The following is a 27,382-nucleotide window of genomic DNA, read 5'->3' as shown; positions in this document are numbered from 1 at the left end:
TTTTTGTTTTTTTTTTTTAAGAAAACAATCAGACAAACCAACAACCACTAATTCCAGAGACAAGAACACGAGGGAGACACACTTAAAACTACGAGGACTACAGGAACAGCTACACCAAGAGAAATGGGACAAATTCTCAGCACTAAGGCACAATAGAATCAGTACTAGAGTATGGCTAAAACCTTACTTCACTACAGCATCAAGTGAGGAGTTACCAGGGAGTGTTCCTACGCTCAAAACACTCGGCTACAACATCAGTGAGTTCTGTGGTCAAGAAGCTTCTACCTTAGTGCAGCTGCTTTGCTAAAGGAGGGGATTTCAGGGGGCAAGGGGGTGCTCACTTCTATCTTTTAATTAAGGGTTGGTTCCTACGTGCTCAACGAAATGGAGTTTTCTTATTCAATTTATCCCTTTACCTGCACTCTTTGTGAAACTACAGCACGATTCTGATGGCAGAAAAGCAGGTGTTGGATGTTGATGGTCGAAAACGCTCGGCCCGAAAACCCCCGTGGTTTTTGGACAGTGGCCCCAAAATTTGTGACCACCGTAAAGCATGACACAAAACCCACCTAAACCACGAAATTAAGTGGGCTTTGGATCAAACACAGCCTTAGCTATGGGGTTTGTGGTCCCACCAGTCAGTCCTCCTGAACTTTAAACAACTTTACCCCGCAGGAAAAAAATCAAGCACGGCCCTAAGACCAAGAGGTTTTAGGCTTAAAATAAGGGTGCTCTGGAGAGTCTTTTCAAACAGGCCCTCGGTAAGATCAGCCGCTTGCCCTTAAAAACAGACGATTTCTGGCACTTGGGGACCTCTGCTATTGATTTTTGATCCGCTGAGATGCCAAGAGTTCACTACGAACGGCTCCGGCCGAGAAGCCACCGCAGGAGGAAGGAGAGCTCCGAGCTCCGCTGGGAACGCGCATCCTGCAGGTTTGGGCACAGCGCTGCCAGAACAGTCTGGAAAACCTCTTCTCGGAATGGGGGCTGCGGGAGCCGCCGGGCGCCGCAACATCATCATCACCATCATCATCATCATCATCATCATCACCACCATCCCCTCCCGCACTACGCGCGGCGCGCAGCAGCCGCCCCGTGCCCTCCGCGGGCCAGCGCGGGGCTCATGAGGTTCTCGGTGATGTAGGCCACGAGCAGGCAGATGAAGACGAGCATCACGCAGATGGATCCCCCCACGGCCGTCATGGCCACCACGATGTCGCGCATGGCCGCGGGCTCCACGCGGAACTCCACGCACTGCGCGGGCGGCGCGGGGCGCGGCGGGGCGAAGCGCGGCTGCAGGCACAGGCGGTAGCGCACGCTGCCGTGCGCCTCGGCCAGCAGGTAATCGCGGCACGCGGCCCCCAGCTCCACGCTGTCGCAGGGGAAGCGCGTGTAGGTGCCGTCCCAGGAGCAGTTGAGCGCGAAGCCGCGCAGGGCGGCGGCGGGGCGGGCGGGCGGCCCCCAGTGCCGCGTGCCCCACTGCAGCAGCACGCTGCCGTTCCGCAGCACGTTGGCCACCAGCGCGCCGCCCGCGGAGCGGTGGGCGCGGCACGCCCGCGCCGAGCACTGGAAGCCGCGGGCCGGCGGGCGGAAGCACAGCCGCGCCCCCGCCGCCGCCGCCGCGGCGCCATCGCCGCCCACCTTGTAGGGGCACCACGGCTCGTCGGGGTCGGCGTTGGGCTCGGCCAGCCCGAGGCACAGCAGGGCGAGCAGAGGAGGCAGCAGGCTGGGCGGGCCGGGCATGCCGGCGGCCGCCGCCGCATGGAGCCGCGGAGAGGCGCGGGGCCGGTGGATGCGCGGGGCTCGGCAGCCGCCGCGGGGCCGCCAATGGAGAGGCGGTGCCGCCGTTAACTCTCGCCGGGCTGCGGAGCACCCGCCCGATGCGGCCGCTGGTGGCCGCCCGGACGCGGCTCTCGGGGATCCGCACGGAGCGCTGAGACCCCGCGGGGGCGGGAACGGGAATGCTGAGACCCCGCAAGGATCGGAACGGGGTGCTGAGATCCCGCAAGGACCGGAACGGGGGATGCTGAGACCCCGCGGGGGCGGGTACCGGGGTTCTGACACCCCACAGGGGATGGGCACGGGGGTGCTGAGACCCCGCAAGGACACGCACGGAGGATGCTGAGATCCCACATGGGGGGGATGCTCAGACCCCGCAAAGGTTGGCACAGGGATGCCGAGACCTCCCCAAGTGTTTGTACAAGGATGCTGAGATCCCCCAAAGGTTGCTACAGGGATGCTCAGTCCCCCCAAGTATCGGCACAGGGATGCTCAGACACCCCAAAGGTTGGCACAGGGATGCCGAGGCCCCCCCCCAAATGTCTGTACAAGGATGCTGAGATCCCCCAAAGGTTGGCACAGGGGATGTGCAGCCTCTCCGTGCCTCCCCCGGGCTCTGTTGTGCCCACCGGGATCACATCCCTCCAGGGCTTGGGGGGCTGCTCAGTCCTGTCTTGGTCAAGTTGCAGATTTCATCTCAGACCAAAAAAAAAAAAATTTTTAATTTGTCCGTAGTTTTCATCTGGTTTTACATAGCATCCTATTTTAACTTTTATAGCAGAACATAAGCATTTGTCTATATTTAACTTGTAAAATAGAATAATTAATATATGATTTTGTTAAAATCCTCAGAAATGTGCCTGAACACATTGCTGTAGTTCTTCACTGTGTTACTTATTTAGAAACACATTGCAGTTTCCTGTGTATGTTTCCTTTAGAAACAGCATTTGAATTATGTAACTTGAAAATACAACAAAAATAAGATCCCAAGGCCTATTTTTATTTCACAAACTGAACAAAACGAACCCCAAATCATACCTGGAAGGTGATGCTTGCACATACACAAAGTATAATTTCTTTAAATAATTTTGCTTTCTGATGCATTGAACATGAATAGTCTGACATCAGGACACCTTTTCCTGTTTGATTTTTCAAGTGTGTGCTTCCTGAGGAAATCTTTAATTTACCAATATCAGGTATTTCGAGTTATTTCCACGTCTAATTTTTCACCAGATTGAATGGGGGTGTCTGCTAGCCTATGGAAAGTTGCCAGGAATGTCCTTTGATACCAAGAGGGATCAATAAAAAAATAAAATCAGCATAGAAAAGGATGCTGAAGGTGCAGTTATGGCTTGGAGAACACTCAGATTCTGGAGCAGAAGAGGTGCTGTGCTGCTGAAGGCACTTCTTGGCAAATTTACGTGTGGAATTCAGCCAGGATGCAGAAACTGGAGCTCTGACAGCCCTTCCTGAGCAAGGTGAGCGTGTTCAGAGAGTGGCTGGAGCCAAACCAAGATTTTCCTCCTTCAAACTTTGTGTCCTTGCCCTGACAGCGGTGATTGTTCCAGAGCTGTCACTGCTGTGTCCAGGGAGAAGATCTGGGCCAACCTCTGTAGCTGCTTGTGATGGACAACTTGTGATGGACAATTTGTGAGGGACAACTTGTGATGAACAACTTGTGATGGACAACTTGTGATGGACAATCTGTGAGGAACAACTTGTGATGAACAACTTGTGATGGACAACTTGTGATGAACAACTTGTGATGGACAATTTGTGAGGGACAACTTGTGATGAACAACTTGTGATGGACAACTTGTGATGGACAATCTGTGAGGAACAACTTGTGATGAACAACTTGTGATGGACAACTTGTGATGGACAATCTGTGAGGAACAACTTGTGATGAACAACTTGTGATGGACAACTTGTGATGGACAACTTGTGATGGACAGCTTGTGATGGACAATTTGTGAGGGACGACTTGTGAGGAACAACTTGTGATGGACAATTTGTGAGGGACAACTTGTAATGGACAACTTGTGATAGACAATCTGTGAGGAGCAACTTGTGATGGACAACTTGTGATGGACAACTTGTGATGGACAATTTGTGATGGACAATTTGTGATGGACAATTTGTGAGGAACAACTTGTGATGAACAACTTGTGATGGACAACTTGTGATGGACAACTTGTGATGGACAATTTGTGAGGGACAACTTGTGATGGACAATCTGTGAGGAACAACTTGTGATGAACAACTTGTGATGGACAATTTGTGATGGACAATTTGTGAGGGACAACTTGTGATGGACAATTTGTGATGGACAATTTGTGATGGACAATTTGTGAGGAACAACTTGTGAGGGACAACTTGTGAGGAACAACTTGTGATGGACAATTTGTGATGGACAACTTGTGGTGGACAACTTGTGATGGACAGCTTGTGATGGACAACTTGTGAGGGACAATTTGTGAGGGACAACTTGTAATGGACAACTTGTGATGGACAATTTGTGAGGAACAACTTGTGATGGACAATTTGTGATGGATAATTTGTGAGGAACAACTTGTGATGGACAATTTGTGATGGACAATTTGTGATGGACAACTTGTGAGGGACAATTTGTGAGGAACAATTTGCGATCAACAACTTGTGAGGAGCAACTTGTTATCACAACTTGTGATGAACACCTTGTGAGGAACAACTTGTCATCAACAACTTGTTATTAACAACTTGTGATGTACAACTTGTGATGAACTCACCCTGAGTTCTGCTGGGAGATCCCAGGGTCTGGAGTGTGCTGCAGGGAGGGAAAATGCTTGGCACAGCAGTGAAGGCCCTGAACCCATCAAAAAAATTATAACACTCCAGGTTAACTACACTTTCTGCTCTTTGTTTGGCCTTGCACTGTGGCTGAGCAAAACCCCAATTATTTATGCAGAGCCAAGCAGGCCCCTGTGCTTTGGCTTGGCCAGCCTGGCTGTGCTGGCTCCCTGGGAATCCTTTGTCTCTTTGTTTGCTCTCTTATCAATCCATCTGTTTCCTGAGACTTGTTCTGTGCAGTAAAACCCAGCCTGGGCTATTTCATGGCATTATTTCATAATTCTGCTCCTCAGGCCAAAGCCTGTGTTGTGTCCAAGCTGAGAAGCCCCAGCAGGATCCCAGATTGCTTCAGAGCCTCCAGCCAGACCCAGCACCATCACAGGGTTTGGCTTTTCTGCTTCTCCTCCTCTGGATTTATTGTCTCTTCTCAAGGAAACACTGAAGGAGTATCAGAACTCGCTGTGGGCCAGGCAGTGAAGCACTGACAACCTCCAGCTCACAATTTATGCAGCACTCTGCTAATTTTAGCCTCAGATGTGGCCAGGGCAGACAGTCCCCAGGGCAGAGATGTTTGCTCTCAGCTGAGGGCAGCACATGACATATGGTTCCTAAAGCACCCTCCAAGCTGGGAGCTTTGCATTCAGCCGAGTTGCTGCACTTCCCCCCGAGTCATAACTCTGAGGATTACTCACCCTAGACGTGCAAGCACAGAGAATCTGCCTCCTAATTTAGATTTTCCTGCAGCCTGAACCCACGAGCAGCCTCACCCCCATTGGGCTTCTATTTCCAGTGCTTGATTCACTTCCAGTCAGGGCTGAACCAGCCAGAGCCAGGGAGGGAGAGCTGAGCTGAACACAGCTGGGGTGCTGGAACCCTGGCTGCTGAAAATATTAAACTTTCTGTCTAAAATTAGAACTTTCTGTGCTGACAGGCACAGAAAACTGCATTTGACCTGAGGCTGTGGAGAAGAGTTCCAAAATGGAATGGTGGAACTGGGATTGTGGGTGTGGGGCTGGTTAGAAGTGGAAAACTTAAAAGAGTTTGGGGATCATAGGGTGGAAAACTTGAGAGCTGGGGTTTTAGAATATAGAAATAAATATGAAGCAAGATGGAGGCTTTAGGGCAGAGGCAGGTTGTTCTTCTTTACCTTCTTCTTCCTTCTTCTCCATGGGTTTGGGTGGTTTTGTGTAATTGGACAGAAAAGTCCACATTGAGGATTTTGAGGGATCAGTTATTGGGTTAAAAGGGAAATTAATTTAGGTGCCATTTCTTAATTGGACAGTTTAGCCTTAAAAAACCTTGTAACAAGAGATAGTTGGCCATTTTGTGCATCTTGAACCCCACCAGGATTTGATAGTGAGCTCCTAACTGAGCTCCATGAGCAGCTCTGGCACTTGGCTAAAAGATAATTTCCTGAAATTGTCCCTTTCCTTATTCTGCTCTACTCCATGCCAGAGTTGGACTTGCACAGCTGATTGCGCTGGTAAGAAACACAAGCAGAATGAAAACAAAGAACCAAAAACTCCTATGAAATGTAAATTTCAAGCTCTATTACAACCAGCGGAAGAAAAACAAAAATAATCAATGCTGTCAGAATGAAAAAGGCTGAGCTTGTTGGGAAATAAATATTGTTTTCCCCAGTGCCTAAAAGTGCTTGCAAAATATGCCACAAACAAGGGATTAGAAAGAGCTCAGCTAATTCAAATAGAGAACAAAGATGCTCTGATTTTTTAGCAGGTGATGAGATTCAGGCACAATTCCCTGTGTTTGGTGATTGAGGTGATGAGGAAGGAGGACACAGCTCAGGGCAGGAGTGGGACAGCTCTGCCCTGCTCTTATCACTTAAAACAGCTTCTGGGCTTTGAGATATCATAATTAAACCCATTCTTTTTCATTTTAAATCCAGCTGACTGTTCCTTCTTTGTCCCTGAGGTCAGGCGAGTCTTTTGGAGGCTGAGTAAAGTCCCACAGGATTCAATCCACTCCACCAACAACTCCCATCTTGCTGATCAAAACCTCTCTAGAAGAGACAAAATTTACCTTGGCTCCTGCTGGGAGACTGGCAATAATCCAACCAGGCTGGAACTGCATTAGTTGGGCTGCAAATATTCCTTTTTTTTTCCTGTTTCTTGGCATGGCTGTCACTGTCCCCATGGGGAAGAGCTCAGGGCAGCCCTCACCTCCAGCAGGGGGGAGGCACAGAATTCCAGGGGACACTTTGAGGCCAGCAGGAATGTCACACAGCTCAAAGGCAGGGCAGGGAGAGCTCTGCAGGGATCTGCTCCCAGTTTCTGGAGGGTCTCTGCAGCAGGAAGGTGTTCACATCCACACTCACACACTCTTCTGGCTGTGGTTGGTGCTCTCTTGCACATCTCCAGGGCAAAGAACAGGAAATTTCCTCTGGTTCCCTCCCCACCCTGCTCAGAGGATGTGTTAAAGAAACACAAAATCATTTATGAAGACAGATTCCTTTGTATTTGAGTGAGTCCAGGGACCCCTCTGCTGCCCAGGGGGGTAAAAAACACCCCCAAAACCAGCCCCAAAAACCCTCTCCAGCTCAGAAAGGGGATGTGAAGAACGAGAGGGCGAAGAACACAGTAAATCAGAAAGTGCTCCTAAGAAAAGCAGCAGGGTAAGATCATCCCCAGTCTGAGATCTCAGAGGCAGCAGTGGCCCCACACTGAGATGGGATTTTCATATTTTCATCTGCAAACCCCCTCTTTGTTTGGGGGAGTTCCCTCCTCCTGCCTCTGCCCTTGTTTCATTCAGGAGGAGCTGCCATCCCCTCATTCCTGCAGCATCCTGGATTTCCAGCAGCTCTCAGAAGTAATCATCCTTCTTGCCAGCACCTCCCTGCCTTCCCACAGGCTCCTTCTGCTCTTGGACAAGCTCCAGGTCGTCGTTGTCATCCACCTCCCCTCCATGATCCTCCTGGGGGCACAGGGAACAGCCAGGAAGGAGAAAAAAATCAGCAAAAAGGAAATCCTGGAGAAGGAGACCCTAAAGCAAACCATGCTGTCCCTGAGCAGAACTGTTCCACCAAACCAGCCCAGCTTTGGGAACCTGGGAAAACAGGGCAGAACCCACCTCTGGTAGCACCTTCAGAGGTGTTTTAGGCACATTTTAATATCCTGGCAGTGCAATGCAGCTTTGACATCTCTGCCTCTGCTGCATGAGGGGCAGATGTGAAGAGCAGGAGCTGATATTTTACATCCTCCACATTTCAAACTGTGTCACCAACCCCAGCCAGGCCATGCAGAGCCTCCAGGGAGGATGTTAGCTCCAAGCATCCATTGGAGACACCTCCAAGAGGCCTGGAATCACTCAGGGAAAGGAGACCTGACACCAACCCTGCTCTGTATTTCCCTTCATTCCCAAATCCTCAGCAATCCTGGGGAAACTGCAGGAAAACCCCTCAGGAGCCACTCAGAAAGGGCTGGGAGAGAATGAATGAGACTGGAAGAGGATTCATTTCTATCTCTGAAGGTACCAGGGTGATCCTGTCCAGCTCATGCTTGAAAAACATTGAGCTGGCATTGCTGCACTGGCACAGCCTTGATTAATGCTGGGATTGATTCCTGTTGTGATTCCCCCTAAAATTCCTCCTATAATTCCTCCTGTGATTCCCCCTGTGACTGATTCCTGCTGTGATTCCTGCAGTGATTCCTTCTATAATTCCTCCTATAATTCTTCCTGTGATTCCTCCTATAATTCCTCCTGTAATTTCTCCTATAATTCCTCTTGTGATTGATTCCTGCTGTGATTCCTCCTGTGATTCTCCCTATAATTCCTGCTATAATTCCTCCTGTGATTCCCCCTATAGTTTCTGCTATAATTCCTCCTGTAATTTCCCCTATGATTAATTCCTCCTGTGATTCCTCCTAAAATTCCTCCTATAATTCCTCCTGTAACTTCTCCTGTGATTCCTCCTGTGATTCTTCCTATAGTTTCTGCTATAATTCCTCCTGTGATTCCCCCTATAATTCCTCCTGTAATTCCTGCTATAATTCCCCCCAGTTGCTGTTTGGGAGCACCCCACAGCTCAGCTGCTGCAGGTGGGTGCAGATAGAAAGGACGAGGGCACAAAGAGCACCAAGGATGCTCTGAACACCTGGAAAAGGCAGCAATGAGCTCCAGGTTTGTTCAGAACACCTGGAAAAGGCAGCAGTGGCATCCAGGTTTGTCCTGAACACCTGGAAAAGGCAGCAGTGAGCTCCAGGTTTGTCCTGAACACCTCGAAAAGGCAGCAGTGAGCTCCAGGTTTGCTCTGAACACCTGGAAAAGGCAGGAGTGAGCTCCAGGTTTGTCCTGGACACCTGGAAAAGGCAGCAGTGAGCTCCAGGTTTGCTCTGAACACTTGGAAAAGGCAGCAGTGGCATCCAGGTTTGTCCTGAACACCTGGAAAAGGCAGCAATGAGCTCCAGGTTTGTTCAGAACACCTGGAAAAGGCAGCAGTGAGCTCCAGGTTTGTCCTGGACACCCGGAAAAGGCAGCAGCGGGCTCCAGGTTTGCTCTGAACACCTGGAAAAGGCAGGAGTGAGCTCCAGGTTTGTCCTGAACACCTCGAAAAGGCAGCAGTGAGCTCCAGGTTTGCTCTGAACACCTGGAAAAGTCAGCAATGAGCTCCAGGTTTGCTCTGAACACCTGGAAAAGGCAGCAGTGAGCTCCAGGTTTGCTCTGAACACCTGGAAAAGTCAGCAATGAGCTCCAGGTTTGCTCTGAACACCTGGAAAAGGCAGCAGTGAGCTCCAGGTTTGCTCTGAACACCTGGAAAAGTCAGCAATGAGGTCCAGGTTTGTTCTGAACACCTGGAAAAGGCAGCAGTGAGCTCCAGGTTTGTCCTGGACACCTGGAAAAGGCAGCAGTGAGCTCCAGGTTTGTCCTGGACACCTGGAAAAGGCAGCAGTGGGCTCCAGGTTTGTCCTGGACACCTCACAGAGCAGGCAGAGGCAGACCTGGAGTCCCTGCTCACCCCTGGTCCCCAAAAGCTGAGTCCCCCCCAAATTCCTGGCTGCCAACCCCCCCCCAGGTGACCCCACAGCAGAGAGGAAAGAGGAAGAACCTTGGTGTCGTACAATTTCTTGCTCCTGATCTTCTTGGTAATCCTCCAGTGGCTCTTCCCTGGGCTTGGCAGCTCTGCCAGCATCCTGAAAAACACAGGCAGGCAGGGTTGGGAGTGCCCAGGTGTGAGAATTCAGGACATCCCTCTGTCTGTCTGTCCCTGCCAGGGGGCTCAGAGACCCTGGCACAGAGCCCAGGACTCTGTGACTTTGATTGTGACCCATGGAAAAAAATTACCAACTTATATGAAGATCTACAAGGCACAAGAGTTTAAGTAGAATGATAGTGAACTTATCATGGGGTGAGAAATAGATTTTTTTGGGGTTTTTAGAATGGGGGTTCAGGGGGAAAGATGGAGGCATCTGAGTGTGTCCAGCCTTTCTCCTTCTTCTTCTTCTTGGCCTCCATCTTCTGGGTGATGGTGGCACTTTTGGATTGGTTTAGAGTAGAAGCTCACTGTCTAACATAGGTAATAGGTATTGGGAAGGAATTGTAAATATTATAAATGTAGTTTTTAGTGTAAAAAGATAACACCAGAGTGCCTCTGTCTGTCCTGCTGAGCAGACCTCGGCTGGACAGGAGAAAGAATTTTATAGATAAGAAACAATAAACAACCTTGAGAACGAGAACTGAAGAGTTCTGACTCCTTCAAGTGCCAGGCTGGGAAAAGAGACTTTGTGACAAATTTTGGGGCTGGTAAAAGAGACTTTGTGACACATTTTGGGGTCACTGTGAGCAGCCAAAGTCCTGAGACCCAGCCTGCTGCCAGCCCTGCCAGGACCCAGCTCCTGCCCCACACCCCAGGGCAGATCAGGGATCTGGGGGAGCAGAGGGACAATCAGGCAGCACAAACTCCATTTATTTTTTTGCCACCCAGTCTCTTTTCCCAGCTGCTGGCAGCTCCTCTCTCCTGCAGCAGGAGGGCCCCAGGGCTGCTGCATCTGGAAAATTTTGGGTTATTTAGGGTAGAGCTTTAGGGAGAAGAGCACAGCCAGATCTGAGAGCCAGGTATTTACATCACTAATTCTTTCCACATTTTCACTAATCTCAAGGAGGTGCCAGCACCTCTCTCTTGTTTGATTTCATTGGCCTGGATTTCTTTTTTTCCTTTTCTTAATCCCACCATTAATCACGATTTTAGAGCCTGACAGATAAAACACTCCTTTTTTTTTTTTTAAACAAGCAACGTTCAGCTGCTTGTCAAAACAAATGAACATTTCCCTGATGCAGAGTCTGGCTTCAGGCAGCAAGAAACACTTGGTGAAACAAATGGATTCCATCTGCAGGGAAGCAAACAAGGAGGCAGAGCTCTGAAATGCTGCTTGTGCTGATAAAAACCACAAGCAGAATGAAAACAAAAGACCAAAAAGTCCCAAGAAATGTAAATTTCAAGCTCCTTTATAACCAGTGGAAGAAAAAATAGGTTGGTTTTGACCAACCTGCCAGAGTTTTCTGCTGTCTGCCACATCTCACAGTGGGTTATGGATCCACCAGGAATTTGGATTATGGATCCACCCAAGAATTTGGATTCTGGATCCACTCAGGGATTTGATGTTTCCCTTCCAGCCCTTCACCTCTCTTGCCCACCCATCCATCCCCAGCTGGGATCCCTCCTGGCCCTGCTGGTTGTCACCTTTGGTGGCTTCTCCTTCCACTCTTCTTTAACTCTGGGCTCCTTGAACTTCTCCGAGGCTCCCGCCTTCTCCTCAAAGTCAGGTCTCTCCAGCTCAGCCTCCTCAAACTCATCCTCCCCCTGGTTGTTGGGGTCCTGGGCAGGATCTGCAGCATCATCTGGCACCTGGACAGGAAAAGCCTCTTGTGGCTTTTAGTTATTTATTTTTATTTATTTATTTTATTTTATTTATTCTCTCAGGAGGCAGCAACCTGCCTTCCCCAGCAAGCCTGGAGCACTTGCACCTCTCCAAACCTGTTAGGGTTTGTTAAAAAATCCCGAAACATCTTTGTTATCCCTCTGCACCCAGGGAGTTTGGAGTTCACAGAAACTTCTGGGTAATTATTGACCGATTGAGTTCTTATTATTGGATGGACTCTTATAGCCAGACTTGCATCCAGGTGAAAGAGGGAAGGATGAGAAGATGAAAACTTCTCAAAGTCAGGCTGGGCAGGGCTTGGAGCACCCTGGGACAGTGGAAGGTGGAGTGAGATGAGATTTAAGGTTCTTTCCCAGCCTTGGAGCACCCTGGGACAGTGGAAGGTGGCCAGGGATGGGGTCAGATGAGATTTAAGGTCCCTCCCAAGCCTTGGAAGGGTTTGTGATGCTCTGGTCACTCACCATGGGCTCCTGGACCACGGGCTCTTTCTGGGAGTGCAGCTCCCTGTCAATGACTCCTGCATCTGCCAGGGACAGGGACAAGAATATACAGTATAAAAATATATAAATACAGATATATAAATATATAATAACTAATATATTAAAATAGAGGTAATATAGAGAATATACATTATATAATATGTAATGTATAACATATATAACATATATAATATACAATATATAACATTATATATAATGTATACAATATATATAATATACATGTAATATACAATATACAATATATAATATACAATATATAATATACAATATATAATATACAATATATAATATATAATATATAAGACATAATATATAATATATAATATATAATGTATAATATATAATACATAAGATATAAGATACAATAAATAATATAATAATATATATTATATATAATATATAATTTAGTATATAAAATTTTATCGTTATAATGATATATAATTACATCTATATAATAGATATAATTATTATATATAATATATAATTATGATATATCTTATAATAGAAGTATATGTGTGTACATGTAACAGTAATCCATTGGATAAACTATACCCAGTGCAGTAGAATTAAGCAAAGGTGATAGGTTAGAAAAAACAAAATTAACTTTGTGGCAACTTCCCATTGGATTACAATGTTATATATTGTAAGAAAGAGACTTTTTACTACTTTTGACCTATGTCTGACTGCTTTTAAAACTTTCAAATCTCATTTTAAATTTTTAATTTTAAATCTAATTTTTAAAAAATTTTCAATCTCACAGCCTTCGAGGCTGATGTTTCTATGTAACATTTTGATTTTAGCCTGGCAGTAGTCCCATTCCTTCAACTCAAGATAACAGATAAATCTTGGTGTCTCCAAGATAATAAAATAAAATAAAATATAAAATAATAAATAAATAAATAAATAAATAAATAAAATGAAATAAAATAAATAAAATAAATAAAATAAAATAAAATAAAATAAAATAAAATGAATAATTTCCATACCCATTTGCAGCTCCTCCTGGTCAGCCCCGTCCCCGTGTGCCGCTGTCCCTGTCCCGGGGGTCCGGGTGCTGCCCCTGTGCCCATCCCTGGACATGTCCTGGGCACTCCTGGGCTGGCCCTGCCCTGGCCCCGGGTCCCTCTGGGCATTTCCTGGGCTCACAGGGACCTGCCAGCTGCAAAACACCAGGATGGGATTGGGTTGGCAGGGAGGAATGATCAGCCTTGACCCCATGTGCTCCAAAGGCTCATTTATTATTTTATTACACTATATTATATTCATGCAGTATCATAAAATAATGATATATAATATAATGTAATGATATATACTATAATATATTATGATATACTATGATACACTATAATATAATATAATATAACAATTATATATAATATAACAATTATATATCATATAATGATATATAATGGTATATAATATACTATAATATAGTATATATAATAATATATATACTATATATAGTTTATATATACTATATATATAGTATATACTATATATAGTATATATAGCATATATAATAATAATATACTATAATATAATGTATATATTATAACATAACATAATACAATATAATACACCATAACATTTGGAAATTAGCATTTCTTATCTCAAAATTCACATGCAAATACATACTATATAAACCTTCTATAAAAATTTAAAAATTCTCTACAAATCCATTCCCCACATCTGTGCAGCATCCTGGATGCCCAGAATCCCAGGAATTCCACCAAAACCAGTAAAAAAAATCCCATTTTTCAAGCAAACCCACGACAAAAATAAGAAGAAGGATGCTCCTTTTGGGCATCTTCATCCCAAAAGGTAAGAGTAGAATTCTGTGTCCCCAAACCCAGTGAAAATGCCCATTTTGAAGAATTTTGTGTCACCAACCTGTGCGATGGCAGCTCTCTGCTCCCTGCTGGGCGCTGCCTGCCTGGCCCTGGCGCATTTTCTGCTGCAGATTTCGGTCCTGGCTCAGGCAGGGCCAGCCCAGGGGCCGGGCTCTGCTCGTGGCTCCTCACCTGGATGTGCATCTCCATCTCCACATCCTGCAAGGAGACACCCCTGGATTTATATAAATATATACAAATAAATATAAATAGAAATCTATTTTTTATATACATATAAAATAACAGCCCCAAATCTGGGCCAGAAATTCCTTTTTTAAAGAAAAAGCATCCTCAAGTGCTCCAGAAGAAATCTGCAGCCCTGCCCACCCTGCAGTAGAAGACCCCTCCTCTCATGCAGCCAAAAAGGAAAAATTTGATCTCCGGCTTTGGCTGGGAATAATTCAATAATCCCAAAAAGGAATAATTCCAAAAAGGAATAACTGAGATCCAGCTTTAGCTGGGAATAATTCAATAATTCCAATAATTCAAAAATTCAAAAAAGGAGTAATTCCAAAAAGGAATAATTCAGATCCAGCTTTGCCTGGGAATCATTCAATAATTCCAAAAAGAAATAATTCAGATCCAGCTTTGGCTGGGAATCATTCAATAATTCCAAAAAAGGAATCATTCCAAAAGGGAATAATTAAGATACAGCTTTATCTGGAGATAATTCAATAATTCCAGAAAAGGAATAACTCAGATTCAGGTTTGGCTGGGAATAATTCAATAATTCCAAAAAGGAATAATTCAGATCCAGCTTTGGCTGGGAATAATTCAATAATTCCAGAAAATGAGTAATTCCAAAAAAGGAATAATTCAGATCCAGCTTTGTCTGGGAATAATTCAATAGTTTAAAAAAGGAATAATTCCAAAAAGGAAGGAAGGAGGGAAGGAGGGAGGAAGGAAGGGAGGAAAGGAAGGAAGGGAGGAAAGGAAGGAAGGGAGGAAAGGAAGGAAAGGAAGGAAAGGAAGGAAGGAAGGAAGGAAGGAAGGAAGGAAGGAAGGAAGGAAGGAAGGAAGGAAGGAAGGAAGGAAAGGAAGGAAAGGAAGGAAAGGAAGGAAAGGAAGGAAAGGAAGGAAGGAAGGAAGGAAGGAAGGAAGGAAGGAAGGAAGGACGGACAAGAGCAAACTCTGAGCTTCGTTGTTTTAAAGCTCCAGCAGCCTTGCAGAATGTTCATCCTGGGCTTTTCCAGGGAATTCCACAGGGAAATTCCAGGGAATTCCACACCTTGTGCCTCCCTGGCTGCAGCTGGCTGCTGGCTGGCACCAGGGGCTGCTGCCCCTTCCCTGCTGCTCTTCCTCCTCCTCCTCCTCCTCCTCCTCCTCCTCCTCCTCCTCCTCTCAGGCCTGGCATCTTCTGCAGAGCTTCCTTGAGCTGCCTGAACTCCTCCATCTGCGCCTGAGGGGAGAGAAGGACACAGAGAAACCTCATAAAGGGTCAAACATCTCCCTGCTGGGAGCTGGATTCATTATTTGGAGAATATTTATCATTTAGAGAATATTTATCATTTAAAGAATATTTATTATTTAGAGAATATTTATTATTTATACAATATTTATTATTTGGAGAATGTTTGCCCAGGTGGTTACCTGGGCATTGAGGGGAGAGAAGGACACAGAAATCTCACAAGGGGTCAAACATCTCCCTGCTGGGAACAGGGAACTCTAAATATTCTGTATTATTTAAAGAATATGTATCATTTAGAGAACATTTATTATTTATACCATATTTATTCTTTAAGGAATGCTTGCCCAGGTGGTTACCTGGGCACTGAGGAGCTGGGAGTGAACCTCCAGGTGAGCTTTCCTGAGGAGTTTGCTCTCTTCTCTGAGTTTCTGCACCGTGTCTGCAGGAGGAGAAGAAATTTGTTTAAAAATATATTATTTTTTTCATTTTTTTCCAAGTTTGGCATTTCCCTTTCTCACCACAAATCCCTCCTGACCTCCGAGCCCAGGAACCACAAACCTGCTCCAGCAATTCCTTCTCTCCAGGCTCTTCCCCAGCTCCTGCTCTCATTGCTTGCCACAGGACTCGGAACAATAATTTGATTTTTAGTGTTTCCCCCTCACCCTGCAGGTTGGCGACCTCGCTGTCCCTCTCCTGCTGCAGCTGGGCCAGTTTTTGGCTGTGGCTCTCCAGGCTCTTCCTGTGCTCCAGCCTGAGGCTGTTGTGCTGCAGCTGCAGCTCCAGCAGCTGCTTCTTGACATCGTCGTGCTGGTTCTGGGGAGAAAGAAGGGTCAGAGTTACAGAATGAAGCAGGGATTTATGGAAGGGATGTCCTCAGTGGAGACACCTTGGGCAGCACCAGAGCCCAGCCTGGGCAGCGCCCAGGATGAACCCAAATGACCCCAAAATCAACCCAAGATGAACCTAAATGGTCCCAAAAAATGGTCCCGGGATGAGTCAAAATGGTCACAAAATGAACCCAAAATGGTCCCAAAATGAACCCAAGATGAACCAATATGGTCCCAAAAAATGGTCCCAACATGAACCAAAATGGCCCAAAATTGATCCCAAGATGAACCAAAATGGTCCCAAGATGAACTCAAAATGGTCCCAAAATGGCTCCAAAACGGTCCCAAAATGAACCAAAATGGTCCCAAAAAAATGGTCCCAGGATGAACCAAAATGGTCCCAAAAAAATGGCCCCAAAATGAACCAAAATGGTCCCCAAATGAACCCAGGATGAACCAATATGAGAGAACAAAAATGGTCCCAAGATGAACCAAAATGGTCCCAAAAAAATGGCCCCAAAATGAACCAAAATGGTCCCAAAATGAACCCAAGATGAACCAAAATGGTCCCAAAAAATGGTCCCAAAATGATCCCAAGATGAACCAAAATGGTGAAAAAATGAACCCAGGATGAACCAAAATCGTCCCAAAATGAACCAAAATGGTCCCAAAAAATGGCCCCAAAATGAACCAAAATGGTCCCAAAATGAACCCAAAATGACCCCAATATGAGAGAACGAAGATGGTCCCAAAATGAACCAAAATGGCCCCAAAATGAACCCAAGATGAATCAAAATGGTCCCAAAAAATGGTCCCAGGATGAACCAAAATGGTCACAAAATGAACCCAAGATGAACCAAAATGGTCCCAAAATGAACCCAGGATGAATCAAAATGGTCCCAAAAAATGGTCCCAGCATGAACCAAAATGGCCCCAAAATGAACCAAAATGGTCCCAAGATGAACCAAAATGGCCCCAAAATGGTTCCAAGATGGCCCCAAAATGGTTCCAAGACGGCCCCAAAATTAACCCAAAATGGTCCCCAAATGAATCCAGGATGAACCAAAATGGTCCCAAAATGAACCAAAATTATCCCAAAATTGATAGCATTTTATATCATTTTGTACCATTTTTTAGCTTATCACCTGCCCTACCTGAAGCACACCTGGATGTTCATTTTTGCTTTTGTTGCAGCAGTGCAACTGGGGGCTGCTGGGGCGGTTTTTAAACACATTTTTGGTCTGAACTTGGCAGAGAAATGCTGATTTTAGTCCGGGCTGGAGCAGCAGGGCCGGGTTCCAGCAGCCCCCAGCACCCCTGGGCTGCATTTCCTGAGCTGAGCTGGGCTGGCTCTGGATTCCAGCTGGGAAAAAGGAAGTACAGTTCTGTCTCTTGGGCATTTTCCAGCTCTGTGGGTTCTGGGAATGCTCTGCAGCAGCAAAATTCCTCCTCATAGCAACTCAGCCCGGGCAGAATGCTCTGCTTCTCTCAGGGGACACTCAGAGCTTTTTTGTATTCCTGGCTCCTTTTCTCCTGCTTCCTTTTATTGGAGGAGTGGGAAAAAAATGTACAAAACAACCCCAACCATCTCCTTTTTTTTCAAACTGCATTTACAGCTGCTGAAAGACAAAACCAGCCCTTGGCGCTGTGGGAGATTTCCACAAAAATGGGAGTTTTTTTCTCAGAAAATGCAGTTTTTAGCCCATTGTGAGGCTGTGGGTAACACTTCTGTCACTGGAGCCCAGGCAGGAATGTTCCCAGTGGAACTGGCTGGATCAGGAGGAAATTGCTGCCAGAATGTCATTGTCACACCTGGGAAATGGGATCTTCATCCTGGGTTCGTTTTGGGGCCATTTTGGGACCATTTGGGTTCATTTTGTGAACATTTGGGTTCATTTCGGGGCCATTTTGGTTCATCCTGGAACCATTTTGGGGCCATTTTGGTTCACTTTGTGACCATTTTGGCTCTTCTTGGGCTCATCTTGGAACCATTTTGGGTTCATTTTGTGACCATTTTGGCTCTTCTTGGGTTCATTTTGTGAACATTTCAGTTCATCTTGGGTTCATTTTGTGGCCATTTTGGTTCATCCTGGGTTCATTTTTTGACCATTTTGGTTCATCTTGGGTTCATTTTGGGACCATTTTTTGGGGCCATTTTGGTTCACCCTGGGTTCATTTTGGGACCATTTTGGTTCATCCTGGGGACATTTTTGTTCATCCTGGGTTCATTTTGGGACCATTTTGGTTCATCCTGGGTTCATTCTGGGGACATTTTGGTTCATCCTGGGTTCATTTTGGGACCATTTTGGTTCATCCTGGGTTCATTCTGGGGACATTTTGGTTCATCCTGGGTTCATTTTTTCACCATTTTGGTTCATCTTGGGATCATTTTGGGACCATTTTTTGGGGCCATTTTGGTTCATCCTGGGTTCATTTGGGGACCATTTTGGTTCACCCTGGGTTCATTCTGGGACCATTTTGGTCCATCTTGGGTGCAGCCCTGGCTGGGCTCTGGTGCTGCCCAAGGCGGATCCATTGAGGAGAAACTTTTCATAAATCCCCGCTTTATTCTTTAACTCTGTTCTAGGGCACCCTCCAACAGGAATCCTGGGATTCTCCACCCCTAAAACTCAGCGGCCAAAGCTCCCTTACCTTCAGGATCTTGTGCTGGGAGCTGAGGGCCCCATATCTGTTCATGGAGTCTTGCTGGGCAGAGAAAAAAGATCCAACAGTGCCATTAGAACCCAGAGAAATCCAGGAAAGGGAGAAAACCCCACAGAAACACCTCCCCAAACCAGCAGAACATGCAAGGCAGGAAAATGTTGAGTTTTTATCTTGTTTTTTGGCCAGGGTTGGGATGAAATGTGTGAGATGGAATTTCTTGTTTGGGCTCAGATGGCACAAGAAAAAAAAATATTTCCCATTGTGCGGCAAATATTTCCCATTGTGCGGCAAATATTTCCCATTGTGGGGCAAATATTTCCCATTGTGGGGCAAATATTTCCCATTGTGGGGCAAATATTTCCCATTGTGGGACAAATATTTCCCATTGTGGGGCAAATATTTTTAATTGTGGGACAAAGCCTGGTGCACAAAGCACACCCACCTTCTCCTTGTTGAGAGCTTCCTGAGCTTCCAGCTTGTACACCAAAAAATCTGGAAAAGGGAGGAAAGGAGGCAGTAAAATGGGTCAAAGAATGGTAATGTTTGAATAAAGCATTGTTCAGCATATATAAAAATATTTATATTTAGAATAAAGGTTTAATGGTTGAATAAAGCATTGTTCAGCATATATATAAATATTTATATTTAGAATAAAGGTTTAATGGTTGAATAAAGCATTGTTCAGCATATATATAAATATTTATATTTAGAATAAAGGTTTAATGGTTGAATAAAGCATTGTTCAGCATATATATAAATATTTATATTTGGAATAAAGGTATAATGGTTTAATAAAGCATTGTTCAGTTTACACTTTTATTTATATTTATATTTATATGTTTATAGTTACATTTATACTTATAGTTATATTTATAATAAAGTTGTAATGTTTGAATAAAGCATTACTGTTATATCTATATTTATATTAATATCTATATTAATATGTATATTTATATTTACATTTATATGTTATAGTTATAGTTATAGTTATAGTTACAGTTATAGTTACAGTTATAGTTATAGCTATAGTTATAGTTAGTTATAGTTAGTTATAGTTAGTTATAGTTATAATAAAGTTGTAATGTTTGAATAGAGCATTGTGCAGTTTGCACTTATATCTAAATTTATATTAATATATATATTAATATGTATATTTATAGTTATAGTTATAGTTATAGTTATAGATATAGTTATAGTTAGTTATAGTTATAGTTAGTTGTAGTTATTATAAAGTTGTAATGTTTGAATAGAGCATTGTGCAGTTTGCACTTATATTTGAATTCATATCTATATTTATATTTATTTAAATCTATATTTATATTTATATGTTTATAGTTATATTTATGCTTACAGTTATAGTTACAGTTGTAGTTATAGTTAGTTATAGTTATAGTTATAGTTAGTTATAGTTATAATAAAGTTGTAATGTTTGAATAGAGCATTGTGCAGTTTACACTTATATTTGAATTCATATCTATATTTATATATATATTTATTTAAATATATATTTATTTATGTTTATGGTTATAGTTTGTATATGTATATGGTTATATTTATGTTTATGGTTATATATGTTTATGGTTATATTTATGCTTAGTTATAGTTACAGTTATAGTTATAGTTACAGTTATAGTTAGTTATAGTTATAGTTACAGTTATATTTATAGTTATAGTTATAGTTATAGTTATAGTTATAGTTATAGTTATAGTTATAGTTATAGTTGTAGTTATAATAAAGTTGTAATGTTTGAACAAAGCATTGTTCTCTTTATATTTGCATTTATATTTACATTCATATATGTATTTGTATTTAAATTTATATATCTATTTATATCTATGTATATCTATGTATTTATATTTATATTTATATTTATATTTATATTTATATTTATATTTATAGTGTGATGTTTGTATAAAGCACTGTTCAGCATATCTATATTTCTATATATTTCTTCAGCCACCTTGGGGACAGCTGGGCTTGGCCTGGCACTGTTGGGGACTTTGGGGACTTTGTGGCCTTTGGGGACAGCTGGGTCTCACCTTCCTTGGTTTTCTTGTGCTCCCCTCTCTCCTTCTGCAGGGACCGCTCCAGCCGGGACCTGTGCTCGTACACCACTGGGGACAGAGGGACAGCAGGACAAAATCCATTTATTGACACACAGCTTTCCCCACAGGTATTTCCCCACCATTAAAAAAAAAATAACCCAGATATTTTCCTACCATTAAAAAAAAAAAAATCAGATTTTTCCCACCATTAAAAAAAAAAAAAAAATCAGATATTTTTTCCACCATTAAAAACGAAAATTAGATATTTTCCGCACCATTTAAATTCAGATATTTTCCCCACCATTTAAAAAAATAGGATTTTTTCCCACCATTAAAAAAATGAGATATTTTTCCCACCATTAAAAAAAAAATATATATTTTCCCACCATTAAAAAAATAGATATCTTCCCCACCATTAAAAAATGAGATATTTTCCCCACCGTTAAAAAAATTCTGATACTTTTTCCACCATTAAAAAAAAAATCAGATATTTTTTCCACTATTAAAAGAACCCCAAACAGATATTTTCCCCACCTTTTAAAAAAATCAGATATTTTTTAAAATTAAAAAAACCCCAGATATTTTCCCCACCATTAAAAAATCAGATTTTTTCCCCACCATTAAAAAAAAATCAGATATTTTCCCCACCATTAAAAAAAATCCAGGTATTTTCCCCACAGTTAAAAAATTGGATTTTTTCCCACCATTAAAAAAACCCCAGATATTTTCCCCACCATTTAAAAATCAGATTTTTTCCCACCATTAAAGAAAAAAATCTGATTTTTCCTACCATAAAATAAAAAATCAGGCACCCCTGCAGTGCCAGCATCACTCCCCAGAGCATCTCTGCCCTCTGCTCCTTGCCAGGCTCCCCCAGCAGCCAAACCCAAAAATGCAGCTTTGCCTTTGTTAAAATCATTGGATTTCATTGGAATGTCTGCTCAAAATAAAAATAAAAAGGGGAACCATGGCAACAGCTGTGTTTGGGAATGGCAGCTCTGACTCTGCCAGGGGTTGGGATCCCAGCACCGGGCTGAGCTCTCACTTTGGGGGGAAAAATGCTGAATTTGGCTCAGTTGTGGGGCTGCTGTTCCCAAAACTGAGGCTGCCACTGTCACCCCCAGTGCAGGAGGAGCGGGAGGTGCTGGCACAGCAGGGAGGAATAATTTGGGTTCATTCCTGCCCTGCTGAGCTCTGCACACCCCAAACCGGGGCTGCAGGTGGGAACCTGGCACAGGCATGAAAAATTTATGAAAAATTCCGTCACAGATTTGATGAAAAATCCTTTCCTTAGGATTTTTTTTCTCCTGAGAAGCTGAGAAGCCTCAGAGGAAAAGAAAAACAATGATTATCTGCTGCTGTGGGATGCAACAGGTGCATCTGGGATTGGCCTCATGGGGTTGTTTCTAATTAATGGCCAGTCACAGTCCAGCTGTCTTGGACTCTGATAGTCACAAGATTTTATTATGATCCTTTTCCCTTTCCTTTCCTTTCCTTTCCTTTCCTTTCCTTTCCTTTCCTTTCCTTTCCTTTCCTTTCCTTTCCTTTCCTTTCCTTTCCTTTCCTTTCCTTCCCAAATCCTTTCTTCCATTCTTTCAGTATAGTTCTAATCCATCATTTTCTTTTAATATAATATATATCATAAAACAGTAAATCAGCCTTCTGGACCATGGAGTCGAGATTCTCATCTCTTCCCATGTCAGGAAGTCCCTCCAGACCCCAAATCCCAGCATGCAGCATCTATCAGCCCCAAAATGCTGCCACGACTTTTTAAATCCCGGATCAATGTCTTGAGAACGAGGTGGGTTTGTCAGCAGGATCAGAAAATTCAATTCTTCCTCCTCCTCCTCTTCTTCCCTGCTTTTGAGGGAGCTAAAAACCTGCAGCATCCGTCAGCCCCTTCCTTTTTAGTCCCAGACTTTTTTAGTCCCGGACCCAAAGTCTCGAGAACGAGGTGGGTTTGTCAGCAGGATCAGAAAATCCAATTCTTCCTCCTGCTTCTTCTCTCCTCACTCTTTTTAGGGAGCAAAAAATCTGCAGCTCCATCAGCCCCAAAATGCTGCCACGACTTTTTTATTCCCAGACTTTTTTAGTCCTGGATCAACCTTTCGAGAACAAGGTGGGTTTGTCAGAGGGATCAGAAAATCCAATTCTTCCTCCTCCTCTTCCTCCTCTTCCCCTCTTTTCAGGGAGATAAAAATCAGCAGCATCCATCAGCCTCAAAATGCTGCCACGACTTTTTTATTCCCAGACTTTTTTAGTCCAACCCAAAGTCTCAAGAACGAGGTGGGTTTGTTGGCAGGATCAGAATAGCCAATTCTTCTTCCTCCTCTTCCTCCTCTTCATCCTCTCCCCACTCTTTTCAGGGAGTTAAAAATCAGCAGCATCCATCAGCCCCAAAATGCTGCCACAACTTTTTAAATCCCAGATCAACGTTTCAAGAACAAGCAGGATCAGAGAAGCCAATTCTTCTTCCTCCTCCTCTTCTTCCCCCTCTTTTTAGGGAGTTAAAAATCAGCGGCATCCATCAGCCCCAAAATGCTGCCACGACTTTTTTAGTCCGGACTTTTTTAGTCCAGACCAACCTCTCTAGATCGAGGTGGGTTTATCACCTTGCAGCAGAGGGCTGGGACAAAACTCGAGGGAAGATCAGCTCCCTTCCCTCCCTGCTGGCTCCCACTCGGGGCAGAGGGAGCGGAGCCGCCTCCCCGAGCCCGCCCCGCGATTTTACTGCCCCGCATTTGGCCTGACAGGGGCTGGGAATTGCAGCCAAAGGGAGAAGAAATGGAACAGAGGTGACACAGCCGGGCTCACCCATCCAGCTCCGACCTCCCTTTGCCAATTCCCACTCAAATGTGAGCCCCAATTCCCACTCAAATGTGAGCCCCAATTCCCACTCAAATGTGAGCCCCAATTCCCCCTCTGCCAATTCCCACTCAAATGTGAGCCCCAATTCACACTCAAATGTGAGCTCCAATTCCCACTCAAATGTGAGCCCCAATTCACACTCAAATGTGAGCTCCAATTCCCACTCAAATGTGAGCTCCAATTCCCACTCAAATGTGAGCCCCAATTCCCACTCAAATGTGAGCCCCAATTCCCCCTCTGCCAATTCCCACTCAAATGTGAGCCCCAATTCCCCCTCTGCCAATTCCCACTCAAATGTGAGCCCCAATTCCCCCTCTGCCAATTCACACACAAATGTGAGCTCCAACTCCTGACACCCAAATGGGGGAAGGAAACAGCTCAGCATCCTCAGAGCCAAGGGATGAACGGGGGACCCTGATTGTGGAAGGGAGGGAGAGAATTGGGGCAGGGTGAGAACACAGGGACAGCTCCAGAGGGGTCACTCACAGGGACAGCCCAGGAGGGGTCACTCACATTGGGGTCACTCATACTGGGAGCTCCAGAGAGGGTCACTCACTCACCTGGGAGCTCCAGAGGGGTCACTCACAGGGACAGTTTTGGAGGGGTCACTCACCCTGGGGTCCACTCACCTTGGAGCTCGGGAAGGGTCACTCACAGGGACAGCTCCAGAAGGGTCACTCATCTTGGGGCCCTGGAGGGGTCACTCATCTTGGGGTCACTCACTCTTGGAGCTACAGAGAGGGTCATTCACTCACCCTGGGGCTCCGGAGGGGTCACACCTTGGAGCTCAGGAGGGGTCACTCACCCTGGGGTCACTCACACGGACAGTTTTGAAGGCGTCACTCATCTTGGGGGTCCAGATGGGTCACTCATCTTGGGGTCACTCACAGGGACAGCTCTGGAGGGGTCAGTCACTCACCCTGGGGCTCCGGAGGGGTCACTCATCTTGAAGTCCACTCACTCCGGGGTTCTGGAGGGGTCACTCACAGGGGTCACTCACTCACCTTGGGGCTCCGGAGGGGTCACTCACAGGGGTCACTCACCCTGGGGTCACTCACAGGGGTCACTCACTCACCCTGGGGTTCTGGAGGGGTCACTCACAGGGGTCACTCACCCTGGTGTCACTCACAGGGGTCACTCACTCACCTGTGGCTCGGGAGGGGTCACTCACAGGGGTCACTCACCCTGGGGTCACTCACAGGGGTCACTCACTCACCCTGGGGTTCTGGAGGGGTCACTCACAGGGGTCACTCACCCTGGGGTCACTCACAGGGGTCACTCACTCACCCTGGGGTTCTGGAGGGGTCACTCACAGGGGTCACTCACCCTGGGGTCACTCACAGGGGTCACTCACTCACCTGTGGCTCGGGAGGGGTCGCTCACTCACCTTGCAGCTGTGCCGACAGCGCTTCCTGCTGCAGTTTGTATTTCTGCGCCAGCGCCTCGGCGCCCCGCACTTGGCTCTGGAGGTGCCCGTAGAGCAGCGCGGCCGAGGCCAGGCCGGCCAGGCAGAGCAGACCCAGCGCCGAGGGCAGCAGCCCCTTGTGCCTGCGGGAGCACAGCCCGGTGCCCATGGCACTGCCCGGTTTGTGGCGCTGTTAAACCATCGCGTTATTCCGGCCCTGCCGCTCCTCTCCCCGCGGATCCCTGCGGAAAATGCGGGCTCGGCTCCGCTCCCAGCCGCGCTCTATTCCCCGCTGTCCGTCGGGACATCCGAGCGGAGCCCGAGCATCCTCGGGGGGCGAGGGCACCGAGCAGCGGCAGCGGCAGCAGGAGGAGGAGGAGGAGGAGGAAGAGGAGGAGGAGGAAAACTTTTGCTTCCCATGTGCTGCTGCTGCGGAGGAGGAGGAGGGGGGGCGGGAAGGGGGTACCGCCGCCTTTGGCTCTTCCCACCGGAAAAAATAACCCGGCGAGAGGAGGAGAAGCCCTTGGGCCCCCTCCCCGCGGCGGATCCCGCAGGAAGCGGCGGCGGCGGCGGCGCCGGGAGAGCGGCCAGGAACGCAGGAACGCGGCGGCGGCATCCGGGCTGCGGGGCCCGGGGTCCGCCCTCGGCCGCGGGAGGGGCTGCGGGGACACGGGGGGACCGGGAGGGGACAGCAGAGTGATGAGACCCGGGAGCCGGTATCACCCGGAGCCCCCTGTCCGTGTGTCCCGTCCCTGTTGCTAACGGGACGCGGGAAGGGATGGAGCGGCAGAGCATCCTCACAGGAGCATCCTCACGCAGGCAAAAGCTGGGGTTTGTCCTCACACAGCCAAAAGCTGGGGTTTGTCCTCACACAGCCAAAAGCTGGGGTTTGTCCTCACCCAGCCAAAAGCTGGGGTTTGTCCTCACACAGGCAAAAGCTGGGGTTTATCCTCGGGAAAATAGGAGGTGATGAAGGCAGGAGGGCGGGAGGAGGGGAAAGGTGGGAATTTGGCTTTTTCCCAATGGTTTGGGTTGGGAAAAACAGGGACAGGGCAGGGACAGCTTCCACTGGCCCAGGGTGCTCCAAGCCCTGTCCAAGCCGGCTTTGGACACTTCCAAGGTGTTCTGGACATGAGGGCTCCTCTCTTCTGGCAGAGCCCAGCTGGTTTTACAAGGTGTGTGATGCTCCTGGTTTTACCAGGTGTGGATGCACATGGTTTTACCCAGGTGTGTGATACTCATGGTTTTACAAGGGTGTGATGCTCATGATTTTACCCAGATGTATGATGGTTTTCCCAGGTGTGTGATGCTCATGGTGTGTGATGCACATGGTTTCACCAGGTATGTGATGCTCATGGTTTTACCCAGGTGTGTGTTGGTTTTACCAGGTGTGTGATGCACATGGTTTCACCAGGTGTGTGATGCTCATGGTTGTACCAGGCGTGTGATGCTCATGGTGTGTGATGCACATGGTTTCACCAGGTGTGTGATGCTCATGGTTGTACCAGGTGTGTGATGCTCATGGTGTGTGATGTTCATGGTTTTACCAGGTATGTGATGCTCATGGTTTTACCCAGGTGTGTGTTGGTTTCACCAGGTGTGTGATGCACATGGTTTCACCAGGTGTGTGATGCTCATGGTTGTATCCAGGTGTGTGATGCTCATGGTGTGTGATGTTCATGGTTTTACCAGGTATGTGATGCTCATGGTTTTTCCCAGGTGTGTGATGCTCATGGTGTGTGATGCTCATGGTGTGTGATGTTCATGGTTTTACCAGGTATGTGATGCTCATGGTTTTTCCCAGGTGTGTGATGCACATGGTTTCACCAGGTGTGTGATGCTCATGGTTGTACCAGGTGTGGATGCTCATTGTTTTACAAGGTGTGTCATGCTCATGGTTTTCCCACGTGTGTGATGCACAAGCTGACCTTTAAAGTTCCCTTCCAACCCAAACCATTCCATGATTTTGCCCCTCACGGGACAGACCAAGCTCCTGGAGCCTTGCCCAGGTTCTGAGCTCAGATCTGAGACCCCCAGGTTGGTGATGAATCCTCTCTGACTGTGAGCTTGGCTCATCTCCTACCTGAGCTCACAAGGATATTTCTCCAGGAATTCTGCCAAGCTCCCTCTTTCAGGCACCTGGGGAACAAGCAACAATCACAACAGTTCTCCACAGCAATTCTCCTCTCAGAGTCGTGCCTGGTGGTTTCAGAAATGTTAATCAAACGAGCTTCACAGCTCTGCTGGGAATTGGCTGAGTGGCACTTCTGTCAC

At 46.1% G+C, this 27,382-nt stretch overlaps 2 protein-coding genes across 3 annotated transcripts; both read right to left on the bottom strand.

The window, feature by feature from the left end:
• On the bottom strand, window positions 1–1,743 carry FNDC10 (fibronectin type III domain containing 10). The gene has a single exon (XM_054291859.1). The coding sequence runs from the start codon at window positions 1,741–1,743 to the stop codon at window positions 1,069–1,071; it is 675 nt and encodes a 224-aa protein (XP_054147834.1). The 3' UTR covers window positions 1–1,068.
• Window positions 1,744–6,499: 4,756 nt separating this feature from the next.
• On the bottom strand, window positions 6,500–25,283 carry LOC128947745 (Golgi integral membrane protein 4-like). 2 transcript variants are annotated; one of them, XM_054292170.1, is made up of 13 exons: window positions 25,091–25,283; window positions 20,830–20,904; window positions 19,232–19,281; window positions 18,778–18,831; window positions 15,961–16,111; window positions 15,655–15,737; window positions 15,119–15,289; window positions 13,892–14,049; window positions 12,988–13,160; window positions 11,963–12,024; window positions 11,303–11,467; window positions 9,684–9,755; window positions 6,500–7,539 (listed from the first exon to the last, which is right to left on the bottom strand). In XM_054292170.1, the coding sequence occupies exons 1-13, from the start codon at window positions 25,275–25,277 to the stop codon at window positions 7,429–7,431; spliced, it is 1,512 nt and encodes a 503-aa protein (XP_054148145.1). In that variant the 5' UTR covers window positions 25,278–25,283; the 3' UTR covers window positions 6,500–7,428. The 2 variants fall into 2 exon arrangements, with proteins under 2 accessions (XP_054148145.1, XP_054148147.1); XM_054292172.1 differs by having other exon boundaries at window positions 7,415–7,539; window positions 9,671–9,755.
• Window positions 25,284–27,382: the final 2,099 nt, after the last annotated feature.

This window comes from Melozone crissalis, unplaced genomic scaffold, assembly GCF_028551555.1.
Source record: "Melozone crissalis strain CALT ecotype California unplaced genomic scaffold, PUWL_Pcris_2 ptg000107l_1, whole genome shotgun sequence".
NCBI classification, from domain to species: Eukaryota; Metazoa; Chordata; class Aves; order Passeriformes; family Passerellidae; genus Melozone; species Melozone crissalis.
The sequence above is the reverse complement of the archived record's forward strand: the minus strand, read 5'-3'. Positions and strand labels throughout refer to the sequence as shown.